The 15,400-nt window shown below is 37.8% G+C and overlaps 1 protein-coding gene across 1 annotated transcript in view; it reads right to left on the minus strand.

Moving 5' to 3' along the window:
• The window catches only part of rnf13 (ring finger protein 13), a 31,032-nt gene extending 16,391 nt beyond the window's left edge, over window positions 1-14,641 (minus strand). The window contains exons 1-4 of the mRNA XM_057326505.1: window positions 14,475-14,641; window positions 12,114-12,250; window positions 11,806-11,886; window positions 7,452-7,577 (exon numbers count right to left, since the gene is read on the minus strand). Coding sequence (XP_057182488.1) covers window positions 7,452-7,577; window positions 11,806-11,886; window positions 12,114-12,227 — 321 coding nt within the window. The 5' untranslated portion in view covers window positions 12,228-12,250; window positions 14,475-14,641. The remainder of the gene's footprint in view (window positions 1-7,451; window positions 7,578-11,805; window positions 11,887-12,113; window positions 12,251-14,474) is intronic.
• Window positions 14,642-15,400: the final 759 nt, after the last annotated feature.

Below are 15,400 nucleotides of genomic sequence, written 5' to 3' on the forward strand. Positions count from 1 at the left end.
CTTGGAAGAAATCACTTCCATTTGTTTTATTAATAAAGGATATTGTAAGTAAAATCAGTCTAGGTAATTACAAATACTTTTATTTTAATAGTCACACAGCAAGAAAAATAAAATCTGTATAGGAAAAAGATGCATCGAGAATCCTTTTATCATCGCGTCGCAGCTCTCTGAATCGTAATCGAATCGCATCGCATCGTGACGTGCCTAGAGATTCCCACCCCTACCGATGGCTGTAAATTCAAATCAGAGCATCTTCCGTGTCTGGAATGGATGTATTCTTGAGTCTATAAGGTAACAATAATATAATAAGATAACCTTGTTTGAAATGGGTTTGGCTAAAAGAAAATTTTGGTTTCGTCTATACTACTAGGTACTTATACTATATTGACTGGGTTAAATAGAATTGCATTACTAAAAAGAGACTAAAATACAATTTTCATTGACTCTAACTAGAGTAAATGTCATCAGTTTTCGTCGACTAAAACTAGACTAGACTAAAAAGAGTATGAACATGACTAAAACTAATACAAACTAAAATGACAGCTTGACACAAAGACTAGACTAAAACTAAAATGAAAACAGGCCGCCAAAAACAACACTAGCTGTCACAATCAGACTCAGAAACAATCAAACCCCCCAAACCCCCCCGTCGACAAAAATGGTTGTGGGCTGTCACAATCAGACTCAGAAACCATCAACCCCCCCCCTCGACAAAAATGGTGAAGTGCCGATGTGTGCCAAAAACTCCAGGGCTGTTTTTGCTTCCCAGTCTGCCCCTGCCCTGCACAGATGCAGCAAAGCAGCCCCAAAACATAACCGAGCCTCCTCCATGTTTCACTGTAGGTATGGTGTACTGTTCACTTCTTTGAAAGCTTGATTTTTTCGTCTGTGAACATAGAGCTGATGTGACTTGCCAAAAAGCTCCAGTTTTGACTCATCTGTCCAAAGGACATTCTCCCAGAAGGATTGTGGCATGTCAATATGAATTTTAGTAAATTCCAGTCTGGCTTTATGTTTTTCTTTCAAAAGTGGAGTCCTCCTGGGTCTTCTTCCATGGAGCCCACTTGCTCAAAAAGCGACGGATGGTGCGATCAGAAACTGACGTACCTTCACCTTGGAGTTCAGCTTGTATCTCTTTGGTAGTTATCCTTGGTTCTTTTTCTACCATTCGCACTATCCTTCTGTTCAATCTGGGGTCGATTTTTTGCTCTTGCGGCCGCGCCCAGGGAGGATGGCTACAATTCCATGGACCTTAAACTTTTTAATAATATTTGCAATTGTTGTCACAGGAACATCGAGCTGCTTGGAGATGGTCTTGTAGCCTTTACCATGCTTGTCTATTATTTTCTTTCTGAGCTCCTCAGACAACTCTATCCTTTGCTTTCTCCGGTCCATGTTCAGTGTGGTGCACACAATGATACCAAACAGCACAGTGACTACTTTTCTCAACTCAACTTTTCTCCGTTTAAATATGCTGAATGACTGATTACAAGATTGGATACATGTGTGATACTAATTAAATAAACTAATTAGTTTGACATATCAGTATAATCCAATTATGTATTATCTTCTCTAAGGGGTACCAACAAATGTGTCCAGGCCATTTTAGAATATCTTTGTAGAATAAGCAATAATTAATTCTTTCCACAGCTTCTTTGCTTTATTCTATGACATATCAAAGGCATGCAAGTATACATGATACAATAGCTTTTAATTTCATCACTCTTCAGGAGAAATGAAGCATTATTTCAATGAGCTGTAAGGGTACCAACAAATTTGAGCACAGGGTTTTTCCTGGCTCAAAATGAGGCGGAGCCATCCTTATCTTGTACACACACACACACACACACACACACACACACACACACACACACACACACGTAGGCCTACCGTACCTTTAAGTGGCTTAACCAAAGTGACTTTGACATATTAAAAGTTCTAATAAAATTAGATGAAAATGACAATTACTAAGTTATATAAAACATTACTTTCATTCAACCAAACAGAAATGTGTTTTAATCAAATAAAGCTTTTTATCATTTTCAACTAACTTTTCAGCCCACTATCCAACTGAATTAACCAGTCTTACTAAATGACTAAAATGAGCAAAGCTCATTCACATCTTGCATTCTCTGTGGTTCACTTTAAATGATTCAATGATCTCTTATATTCGCTAGTGACTGATAAGTTCAATAGTTTAATTGAATCGGTTCAAATTAGTCATTCGTGTGCGAGTCGTTCTGAACGCAATGTGCATTCATACTGGCGACCTCGCTGTGTACAGTATAGGTTCAATGATCCAACTGCACAGCTAAAGACAATGAAATTTCAAGAATTTAAACGTACTTGGATGCAAAACAAACAGCCGTGAAACACAGCCAGCTCTTGTTCTGCAACTCTTTTTAGCGCCTCAGTGCGCTGATAACGAAACAGCGCCTAGGGCTGTCACGATTATGACATTTGGCTGACGATTAATTGTCTAATAAATCATTGCGATTGTGACAATTAATTGTCTGTTTAAGAGCTTTGACTTTTAATTCTCATACATTTTTTATTCAGCTTTGAAACGACCATATTGTTCTGAATATAAAGACTATGTTGTTTTTCTTGGAAATACATAGGAAAAAATTGGGTCATCAAATTTAAAGGTTTAGGCTTTTACCTGTCAATAATACAACCGCCAAATACTTGTAAATTGATCAGGAGTGAATTGAAGCCACCATTAAAATGCTATCAGTCATAGAAAAGCTTCTAGTCTGTTTTTTTCTCACTTGCAAGACTACAATAAAAGTTTACTTCTATGTTAATGAGATTTTGGTAGACTGGTTTTCACACTGAAATAATATTAAATTGTACTGCAGGTTATTTTTATGGTATATGCTTTAGTTTTTTTTTAAGTGATTGTGTTGTGGTGGTACATTTTACAAGTATTACCATGCTTTAGTTACAATATACAATAAAATATGCAATATGCAGATGCACTACAGCGCCCCCTAGTGTCTTCTATAGAGATGTGCAATAATTGCGATGATCTGAAACCATCGCGATGAGGTCAAACAATCGCGATGAAACGATTATTTAATAATCGTGACAGCCCTAACAGCGCCTCTAATGTGGCGTAATGCCGCAACTGCAGTTACAAATGACAGTCTGTTAAATGCACTCAGCTTTTCTTGTGAAGACACCCGACATAGTTTTGGCGAGAGTCTGAGGCGGCACGACATTTGACGGAGGCGGCCGCCTCCAATTTCTCTATGCAGGAAAAACCCTGGAGCACGTCTGTATCATTGCTGTCCTTCTGAAACCGCGTATCTCAATATTTTGTGATTTTTATTGCCATAAATTGTTATTATTAGTCACCTGTTTTATATTGGTCACTGGGTTTTGTCAAATCTATCAATAAAAAGTATTTAAAAGTTATTTTCAACTTTGACAACACAGTATTTAAACATTGAAAAAGAACAGTGTTTTTACCATTTCCTGTAAAACAGCGAATTTGGACAGTGACAATATATGAAAAGTAGCCTCCCTAACAATAAAAGAAACCCTTTTTTTACAAACACACTCTTTCACGTGCAGTGTTGGGTAAGTTACTCTCAAAAAGTAATTAATTACTAGTTACTAATTACATATTCAAAAGTGTAATTAGATTACTGTACAAATTACTCTCTCCAAAAAGTATTTAATTACTTATTACTAATTACTTTCTATATCCTACATCAACCTTGGTTAGTTAAGTGATTCAAGGATAGGCATGAAAGGGCTCTTTTTATTCATTCAAATAAATAATATTAAACTACATAAAGTACTCTTATTAACTGACCAAAGCATTACAAATGTGAGAATTATACATTAAAGCACAGATTTTAAAGTTAGACTTTGAATTTTGATGTCAATTCCACTATTGCACACACATATATTACACAAAGTATTTAGTTTAATTACATCAAAAGTAACTGTAATTAAATTACAGAAAAAATAAGAGTAATCCCTTACTTTACTTTTTCAAGGGGAAAGTAATTAAATTACAGTAACTAATTACTTAGTAACTAGTTACACCCAACACTGTTCACGTGTTTCAACTATGCCAGGGTTTTTCCTGCATAGAAAAATTGGAGGCGGTCGCCTCCGTCAAATTTCGTGCCGCCTCAGACCCTCGCCAAAATTATGTCGGGTGTCTTTACAAAAAACACTGTGTGTATTCTGTCAACAGACTGTCATTAGTAACAACAGTTGCGGCATTACGCCACAGAGGAGGCACTGTTTCGTTATCAGCCCAGTGAGGCGGCAGAGTAGCAGTACAAGAGCTAATAGGAGCTGTATTAGCGGTGTTTCACGGCTGTTCAGGTAAATATTGTTTTTTTTGCGTGCAAGTACGTTCAATTTCTTAAAAGGTTTCTTAAATTAATGTGGCGAACATCATTGTAATGTTTTAAGCTGTGCAGTTGGCTCGTTGAATCAGCGTTATATATACGTATTTATGTATACTGTACACAGCGAGTTCGCCAGTATGAACGCACATTGCGATCAGAACGACTCGCAAACAAATGACTCCTTTGAACAGATTCATTTAAAATGTTGAAACTTTTCAATCACTAGCGAATATAAAAGATAAGTGAATCATTCAAAGCTCAGTGAACCACAAGAGAATGCAGGATGTGAATGATTTACAGGGCTTACACGTGCATGTTGTACAAGATAAGGATGGCACTACCTCCGCCTAATTTTGAGCCAGGAAAAACCCTGTATGCACGGGTCAAATATTGCATCGTAAACATTTCACAGCCCTGTCATTGAGAATACAAGGTTTACGTACATTTATGATTGATAGCTCATCGTGAAACCTGAATGTTTAAAGGGGTCATATGGCGGGAAGTACGTGTTTTTCTGTGTTTTTGGTGTGTTATAAGTTGCCCATGCATGTATTAGACTACGTAACTTCGTAACATGATTTGACTAAGACCACCAAATCTACACGTAGTTAAGGTGGGCATAATTGTAAATCTCATTGTATCGTCTGTCAGTGCAATTGCTTTGGAACCTGATGTTCCGAATATGGTAAGAGGCGTTACATTTCCGTGAAATGCTTGCAGTATTCCACCAATCACTATGCACTGGTGAACTGGCCAATCATAGCACACCTCGCTTTTCAGAGCGATGAGCTTTGTAAAAAATCAGCGCGTTTCAGAGAGGCGGGGCAAAGAGGAGATACAAACATGCACGGTATGTGGAAATACAGCGTTTTTTAAACTTTAAATGGTTTAAAACAAACAATAATATTCGTTTTAGCCATGCAATATGACTCCTTTAACCTTGTCAAGCAGTTCATTGCTGTACAGGAAAATATCTTAAAGTAGGTTTTATGTTGGGCTGCCTTTGGAAGTCGTCCAAAGACCTCCAGGTGAACAGAACCTGTAGGCAGAGCTCTTAAAGTCTTTGCATACTTTTGCCACCAGCATGAAAGCGTGTCTTACGAGAGCGGGGGCTGATTTTGCATTCAGGCGGCATTTGCATACATGGACAGAGGCTTTCATGTTACACGCCTTTTTAGTTTTAGTCACTGAGCTCTCATGTGAACAGGAGAATGAATGCAAAAAATGTGCCTGGGATCTTAACATCACTCATTGTTACATTCCTGCTTTTGCTTTGAGCTGTTAACTTGCTGCTGACTCAAAAAAAAAAAAAACAGAACCACACAGCATACGCAGTAAATCTCTCACAGGAAATACAATAAAATTCTGACACGCTTCCTTTAGGTTTTATTGCTTCTAGTGAAAGGTTACATTGTCAAGAGCCGTATTAGAATTTATAAACCTTCCATCCCCAAATTTAAAGCGGCCCTAACACACGCGGTTTCTGCCAATCTCATATTAATCTTGAGTACCTATAGAGTAGTATTGCATACTTCGTATCTTCGAAGAGTATTTAGTTTGCTCACATTTATAAAAGATAGATACAGCTGTACGTGTATTTCCGAAAGCATACGGCGCGTGCAGGTGGGAGGGGTAGGCTGAACTAAAGCACGTGCGCACCCATTGCCAACAAAACACAGACATCAGTTTCACTCACCGCATGCAGTTCATGTCCGGCATCTTTTAGTGCTGGGACGGCTCCATATATCAATTTCAAACGATCTCCAAATCCAGCGTTATATCCACCGTTTATATAACATTCATCACCCAAATGCAGTGAACAAACAAACACCTGAACTTCGCGAACGTTTGCTCTCTCTCCTGCACACAACTGAAAGTGACATCTGCGCATGCTCCTTCTCCTGCTCTTGCTGCCGCGTGGGCATGCTGCGTGCTTTTCCGGGAGAATTGTCCAATAAGGGACTAAGAAAAATAGTTACGAAACAGTTTTATTTGTTCGAAAAAACTTTCCGAAACCTGTACGATCGCTAGGGGAGTGTATCGAGCACAGAAATACTACGTAATATGCCATGTTAAGCATGAGAAGACAGCACGTTTAACATCGTAAAGAAGTCCGAATGCACGACACACCGTTGCACCACCCCTTTAAGACCTTTAATAATGAAGACCTTTTGAGAACCCTGAATACTCTCAGTCAGTGATACAATATTTATTGTAAAGATTTCCTGTAGCTCAGTGGTTAGAGCATGGCGCTAACAACACCAAGGTCATGGGTTCGATCCCAGGGATTGCACATAATTAGAAACAAATGTATAGTATAATGCAATGTAAGTCGCTTTGGATAAAAGCGTCTGCCAAATGCATAAATGTAAAAGATGTGAAGACAGTCCAAATTAGGCTTCCTCTTAATTTGTTTTATTTTAACTTTTTTGCACTGCATTTATCATATGCTAGTCATTAGATCGATATATAAATCCATACTGATGTATTGTTTCACCTCTACTGAATTTCTCTCTTTTTTGTTTGACGGAAAGAAAGTCTTCTGGGTTAAGAACAACAAGCACGGGGAAACAGGTTTTTATACGGCACCATGTCATGTAAATAAAAGCTCTTCAGGATCTTGAAACTGCTTAGCTCACTGGTCAGTAGACAAACGGATGCTGTGTTCATGCTGAGAGAGAGAAACTCTGGCGACACCTCAATGATGCAGCAGACCGAAAAAGGAATCAAGTATGAAATCTTCTGAAGGATTCATGCACTCTGTTGAGTCAGTGATCACATTCTGTGGCATTGGTCAAAAACACGGCTATAGAAAAATACGACGTTGTTTTGACTGTGCATTTTACTGTAAAATAATTTCATAAGAACAACTGAATTATTAAGGCACACTATAAAGAATTGTTTCTATACATGCAGAAACAAAGTGGAAGCCCACACAAGTGCATGTTTTTCATGTTATCTGTGTGGGAAAATCTGCAGAATTCAGCCCAAAACTTTTCACAAAACAAACCCGCATGTGCAGATGATGGTGTTCAAACTCTGTTTTAGGTTTATTGAGTTTTCACAAAGAAAACCTACCTTGATGTCAAAATTACAGTCAAAGCGCTTGATCAGCACAATGAAAGCGCTGGTAAGGTTATCCCTCAGGGGCGGGGGTTCGATCGGCTCGCAGGCATTCTCAGGACGGGCACCAATCAGGAAGCCCTGTGTAGACATAAAACCAATGACTGTCAGAGGCAGAAATAAACTGACTTCCACCTATTCAGAAGAAACGGAATCACACATTTTGTTTAGACGGTTGTTGCTAAGGTGCTCTGGGTATGACTTTCTACAAAAGAAGACATTTTGAGAATTCTTTGTGTTCATATATTAAAAGACAATGGGGTCCAATGCTGTTTGGTTACCAACATTCTTCAAAATATCTTCTTTTGTACTCTGCAGAGGAAAAAAGTCATACAGGTTTGGAATGACGTGAAGGTGAATAGATGATGACAGTAGGGCTGCAACAACTAATCGATAAAATCGATAATAATCGATTAGTTGGTCTGTGACGTCACTTGCGAGCTGCGCAGTTATAAATCAAGCGCGTCTTCTTCCCTTTTAAAATGACCGTTTTAGATGCGTCTCTTCGTACAGCGCGAGATGCGCAGTTTGAAAGTCACACTTGTCTCTCCGTGCTGCACTAGATGCGCAGTTTTAAAGTCAGACGTGTCTCTCCGTGCAGCGCGAGGTACACCGTTTTAAAGCCAGACGTGTCTCTCCGTGGATGCGTCTCTCCGTGCGGCACATGTTGCGCAGTTTTAAACTCAGACGTGTCTCTCGGTGCATGCGTCTCTCCGTGCAGCGCGAGGTGCGCAGTTTTAAAGTCAGACGTGTCTCTCTGTGCGGCACAAGTTGCGCAGTTTTAAAGTCAGACGTGTCTCTCGGTGCAGCGCGAGGTGCGCAGTTTGAAAGTCACACGTGTCTCTCCGTGCAGCGCGAGGTATGCAGTTTTAAAGTCAGACGTGTCTCTCCGTGGATGCGTCTCTCCGTGCGGCACAAGTTGCGCAGTTTTAAAGTCAGACGTGTCTCTCGGTGCATGCGTCTCTCCGTGCAGCGCGAGGTGCGCAGTTTTAAAGTCTGGTGTGTCTCTCCGTGCAGCACATGTTGCGCAGTTTTAAAGTCAGACGTGTCTCTCGGTGCATGCGTCTCTCCGTGCAGCGCGAGGTGCGCAGTTTTAAAGTCAGACGTGTTCTGCATGCATCTCTTCAAGCTGCGCAGTGTGGCGTTTGCACTTTGCAAAGTACATAATAGGCTAAATACCCTGATTTATTTAGGGTATTTAGTTCAGAGGTGGGTAACGAAGTACATTTACTTGAGTACTGTACTTAAGTACACTTTTTGAGTATTTGTACTGAAGTATTACTTTTTCTGTTTACTTTTTACTGCACTTCACTACATTTGAATGACAAATATCTCACTTTTCATGGCACAAAAAAATTATTTCCTTGGCCGACCCTCCCCTCACTCCCACGTTTGGGAGAGACTATTGTCAGTTGCTTCTAATATGACACACATGAATCAACTCACCAGGTGTATTAATTATGGAGACATTCACAACATTTTGGGAGAAGGCTAATGAGTTCAGTTGTGTATACTTTTCCCATATCTGATTTACTTATTATAAGCAAAAGATGTAATTACATTTTTATCCGATTAATCGATTAATCGAAAAAACTAATCGTCAAACTAATAGATTATCAAAATAATCGTTAGTTGCAGCCCTAGATGGCAGAATTTTAATTTGTGGGTGAACTGTCCCTTTACAATTTAGGCTGTGTTTAAAACCCCAAGTATAAGCAACAGTGATGCTTGCCTTAGAAAAAAGTGTGTACTCATTTCAATAAACTCTGTTTTGTTTAGAATTAAATCATCTCGGATCACTAATCCTTGTTGTCAAATCTTTGACAGAAATGCAAAATCTCTTCTAAGCCTGTGTTTGGACAGGAGAGGCAGGGCTTGGACGGATAAATCAAGACCTGTGTTTGTAGTCAAGCTGAAAGATCAATGCAAAGACATCCAGGTAATTTAGGTTAAATCCAGGTAGTATGGTTAAAGTGCTCTAGGACTGAACACCACGTCAAATCAATACTTTAGATACTTGCTTATACACTAGAGAGAGCAATTCTATTACTTGTAACAGGAAAATTGCTTCTTTTGCTGGAAGAAAACATTGTTCAGACACACTTCTGTGACAATGGTTCATTTAATAGAAGAAAAACATAAAAAGAAGAAAAGCATAAAAATGCTACAAAAAACAAATGTTGCAATTAGGCCTAGAAATAAAAAACTGTGTAAGGAAAAATTAGAAACAACTCTGCACAGACTCATGTCCTTTCAATGACCCCTTACAACATTACTAAAAGCTTTCCAACAGCACCCTCTGCTGGAAAACACACACACACGCGCACACACGCACACACACACACACGCACGCACGCACGCACGCACGCACGCACGCACTCACGCACACACACACACACCAGCTTTAAATAACAACACACATACAGAAAAACTCCAAAGTAAAATCGTTATATCGTATAAATTATTGGGAATTTGTCTTATCAGACATAGGATTAAGCTTTTATCTTGGCTTCTTATCACCGTAACATTTAGTCCCTCGGTGAGTAGAGCGTAAGGAGATTTGTATCTCACTGAACTACATTTAAACATCCATCAAGAATATCTATTGAATCTGTTCAACTCACAGTTCTTCTTCACTTTATCCAGAATTACTAAAGCATTGTAACCGGGGAATTTCTTCTCTCAGCTAAACAATGAGGATAAACTTCCTGTTATTGAATAACAGATTATTGGGCCATGAAAACAGGCAGGCATGTGGCCAGCACATGACTGAAGATGAGCCAAAGTAGGCCAGAAAAACAATATCCCAATGAGATAAAAACACAGTTTGATTCATTAAAGGGCCTAAAAATAGGACTATTTGACTGAAAAGCGCAGGCAAGCAAAGACAGCCCTGTAGAATAAACCACACTAAATATCTGACTTCTATCTCTTTTCTACTCTTAAAAAAAAACTTAGCTCTGTATACTGTGGTAGGCTATATGAGTTTTCTTTTATTGCACTTATGCTTTTTGTTGTCCTTATGTTGTTCCAATTGCTTCCATTGTTTACCTCATCAGTAAGTTGCTTTGGATAAAAGCGTCTGCTAAATGACTAAATAAATAAATAAATTCAATTCTGAAGAGAATTTAAAAGTACCAAATTTTAAGGGACAATTCTCCCCAAAATGAGAATTCGTTCATCGTTTATTCACCTTCATGTCACTCCAAACCTGTATGAGTTTCTTTCTTCTGCAGAACACAAAAGAAGATATTTTGAAGAACGCTGATAACATTGAACCCCATTGACTTTCACTATGAGCACAAAATATCTTCTTTTGTGTTCCACAGAAGAAACAGTCATGACCAGCCACCCGTGTTTCAAAAACTAGTTTGGCCACCCTAAACTGGTTAGTCCAGCATGTTGTGTGTCCATCTAAATAGGACAAGGTAAAAGTATAAGAAAGTACAAAAGTATGAAAATCTCATTTGACTTGGTCTTAAAAATATGAGCTGTCAAAGATGCGGAAATCAAAGTGAAATTCACAACAACAAAGAAAGATAACTGAATGCGTACCGAAAGGAGAACTAACTCAAACAGATGTGAAGTAATGTGATTTCAACATAGTTATCACTAACACATCATGAGGTTTGATGTGTGGTTCTGTCTCATACAGATAAGGAACAGAAAACCTGCTTATTTGAGCAGCTTTGAAAATTTGATCAAACAGTAATATCAAAGGTCACCACATAGAGTGAAAAGAGACAGAAAAGTTGTCTAGTCATTTTGTGACATGGACTAGCAAGTTTATTTATTTTATTAAAGGTCATTTTTAACATGCAACTTCTCTAAAAGTGTTTAAGGGTGACCACACTTTTTGACCAACAGTCCTTCAGGGTTTTTCAATGACATTGCCATTAGAAAAGCAATACTGCAAATATTATTATTGCCCATAACTTCAATTTTAATATATACTGTAGGTGCTCAGCCAATGCTGTGAGTGGGGCAGGACTACATGTTAAACCAAACAATGACTCGGGGTGGGGTGTTAAGGATACCTGTTTGAAAACAGTTCATCTTTTGCCACTAAGTAAATCAATAAATTGACTATGGTGACTCCTTTATACAAATCGACAGATTTTCCTCTATTTAAACCAAAAAAGGGGAGGGTATCCCAAATAGTAAGAAAAAAATCCATGATCATTTTTTTATTTGACACATTGAGGAGATATTCTTGTCATAAAATAAAGGTTTAGTAACTTGTTAATAGTTTTTTTTAATTATGTCATTGTATGTAATGTTATCATCAAATATTATATAGCACACTCACCTTTAGTCCTTCACTGGGCAGCCTGTAGCCAAACCGAGCAGGCAGATCATCAAAGTTCTCAGTTTTATTTTCGAAGGAATACTGAAAAACAGAAGCAGCTATTAAAATGCACATGTAAGTAATGCATATCATTCTCAGTCGAAAATCGTCTATTTATGAACATTATAAATGCCATCACGTGCATTACAAACAATCCTTCATTGTTTAATATACATCAGATGAGATGGTGCAAAATGCAGTTTCTGGCTCAGAAACATGATGGAGTGAGTCGAATGTTAACTCACAGCAGTAATCTAGTGAAAACTTACTGCTGATATATCGGCATCCACAGGCAGAAGATTGAGGAAGGCAAAAATCTGAACGGTAAAGATGGTGTAAATCTGGGTGGCAGAGAGCATCAGCATACCCAAGGACAGCAGCATCTTAAGATCCGCTTTAATTTCACCTGCAAATGCAAAGAGAAGTGATGTGTGCACAGGGAAATTCACACACTTCCCCTTTAAAACCACTTTCTGTTCCTGAGAGGCAAATTCAACCCTGACTGACCATTCAGCTATGATACGTCAGTTTAAAATATAGAAACTTTAAAATAAACTCATTTTTTCCTATTTATCCCAATGGCAGTAGCTCAGCTGGTTGCTTTATTACTGCATTCATTATGTATAACGGCTATATTTACGAAAAACAGCTGTTCATCTCCCCCCAGAACTCGCACTATAGCCTACAAAGGACCTGCCCTATAAGTGCGTGGGGCACATGAATGCGATTGGAATTCACCCGAAGATGTGATAATAGAGTTCAGTTTCTTGCACAGATCAATTGACTCGCTTTATAAGACGCTAATTTAACGTCACAAGGGGCAGGGATCACTTTTGTGTTGAATGTATTTGCGTTTTTTACTTTTATTGATTTAACTTTAATTAACTCAACCAAATATCTTCATAAATATCTTCTTGAAAAAACAATGCCACCCACATCTTGGATGTACTGGAGGACTAAATTAGTAGCAATTTTTGGGTAAAGTAACACATTAAGGAATATAAAATACAATTAAAAAAACAATATCCCTTTTAATTTAATATCATAAAAAGGCACAAATACTGGATGCAATATTTGTGTGCATGTTTTAATCATGGCCTATAAGTAACAGCAACAAAAACAGTATAAAAGGAACAAAACGCAATAACAGAAATACAAAATAGCAGAAGAAAGGTAAAAAACTGGCCCGCAACCTATTTATACTTTTGGAATCTGGCCCTCAAAGAAAAGTAGTTGAAGACCCCTGATATAAAGAATACTTGTAAAATCTTACAAATTTTACATTGTTGCATAGTCACCAGTAGGTGGTGGGTAACGCAGCTCGAAACTGTTCCAGGCAATTCCATGCAAATGCCAAACTTACCATGAAAAAAATATGTGTTTTACTAAAGGCTTTTACTATACTGATAGCACAGACGTCAACATTTGGTGGTTAAGTAACCCATGTGAGGTCTCCAAGTTTTCAAAGCATTTGTTTTATTTTTAGTGCATGATTTTCCATGGACAGGATTGTCACATCCATAACGGTACTTATTCCTCATACAGTAAATGGGCAAATTAAGTAAAAGTAAAGTTACGTAACTGTTTAATGGTTTATAAAGAGTCATTCCTTCTTCATTTGTTGGGTATTACTGCATCTGGTTTGTGCATTTTAATTCACAGAAATCCTACAAAGTAATACTAGTTTCTCAAAAACCGTGTCCATTTTTGTCACATCCATAACACGTTTATTTCTCTTTTTTTAAATAGAAAACTTGTGTGTTGACTGATATTTTTCTGATGTTTAGACTCTATCAACAAGGGTTTAGTAAAATATAAACAGATGGTTCAATATATTGCTAACATATGCGTTCTCTGACGTTTGTATGTCACATCCATAACGCAAAATGTCACATCCATAACGGAATTGCCCTTCTGTACTTCAGCGGACGTGATGACTCCTTTTATTGCGTATGCTCCACTCTTTTTATTATTATTAAATACATACCGAAATTATTATGTTTACAGTTTTTAAGTTTCACACCGACCAATGATCTAAATGAAACTATTAGTAATATACATCCACCATAAATAAACCCTAATATAGGTTATCTATATTATTATATATAGGTTATAAACGAGTAACCCCTTATCATTTTTGAAGAAATGTTTTGTATAATTTAACGTTACTCAAATAATACAAAAATTGTGTTATTCATTTAACCTCAGATTGTACACACAGGCCAAAATAAATAAATTTTTCGCCACTTACAAACGACTCATTATATAAACATGTTAAATAATCGAGCATTATAAAACATCCTTTTTATGTTGTTAAATGTCTTATTTGGTAACGTTACATAAGGAGTGTTATAGATCACATTGGGACTGCATTAGCATGCAAGCTAACAGTAAACACTAAAGGGGAACTCCAGCTTTACTTTAACAATCTACATTCAATCTGCAACACGATCAAAAATCGACACGTCTAAAATGTTATTACAGAGCATAAAAACAATAAAAAAGACTCGACACAAACATGAATGCAATCACAGATAACAATACTGTTATTCAAAAGACGAGATTGTTCCTTGGTTCGCAAACACAAATATTAAAAATGGCATAATTACAGGGTTAAGCCTTTTCCTTACCGTTACATTAGATCGCTTCCTTTATCTCCGTGATATGATATAACAACGGTGTCATTACAGTTGAATGAAATTAGAGGTTTACAACACTTCGCTACGACCTCATATCGCCTTAGCAGGCCAGAATGTCAACACAGATGCAAACACCCCCACACGATACACAAACAGAGTTCGACACACGGCGCCCTCTAGCGCACTGTGGTGGAGTTGATTGATGCAGCGCTGCGCAGAACAATCGGCAAATGACGTCAAGGTATCGCGATGAAGTTGAACTTCCCCTGTGAGGACATTTGTTCCCTTGTTGGAGATATTTGTACATTAAAACATACAAACATTTCAATATATTGAATGAAAAATCGGTACTTGATGTACAGGTGGAAATCCACCACAGCAAGCAGCTACAAAATTATTATATGGACTTCTCGTAGCGTTTTAATCACAAATAACTATGATTGGTTCATTCTGAATAGCGCTGTGAAACGTAGCGGGTTACACGTGACATCGCTGCTCATGTACTTTTTCAGGTTGCTCGTTTGCATTGGACAGGGTGTGGGATACTGTTTTAATAATGAAAATAAAATTAGGCTTTTTGAAAATCTGATTAATCAAAAAATAATCAACCTAATCAAAGTTTTTTAAAAGAATCGTTATAGGTGCGGCTCTAGTTGGAGGACGTTTTGCTTTACAAAGAAAAACACATGTAGATGCATCAAACATAACGAAAGCCTTAAAGGGCCGCAATCCCAGAAAATGCACTTTAAATTGTTTATCTACCAGAAATTGAGTCGCTAGCGTGTGTGCAGAAACACCCTGTAATTATACAAATCCATCTATTCTTCTTAGGAGAGCGTATAAAAATGTTGTCAACATGCTAAACAGTACCGTTAGTTTACAAGGCCATGCTACAAGGAGGATTAAAGCTGGAGTAA

Source organism: Triplophysa rosa, linkage group LG25, assembly GCF_024868665.1.
Source record: "Triplophysa rosa linkage group LG25, Trosa_1v2, whole genome shotgun sequence".
Taxonomy (NCBI): Eukaryota; Metazoa; Chordata; class Actinopteri; order Cypriniformes; family Nemacheilidae; genus Triplophysa; species Triplophysa rosa.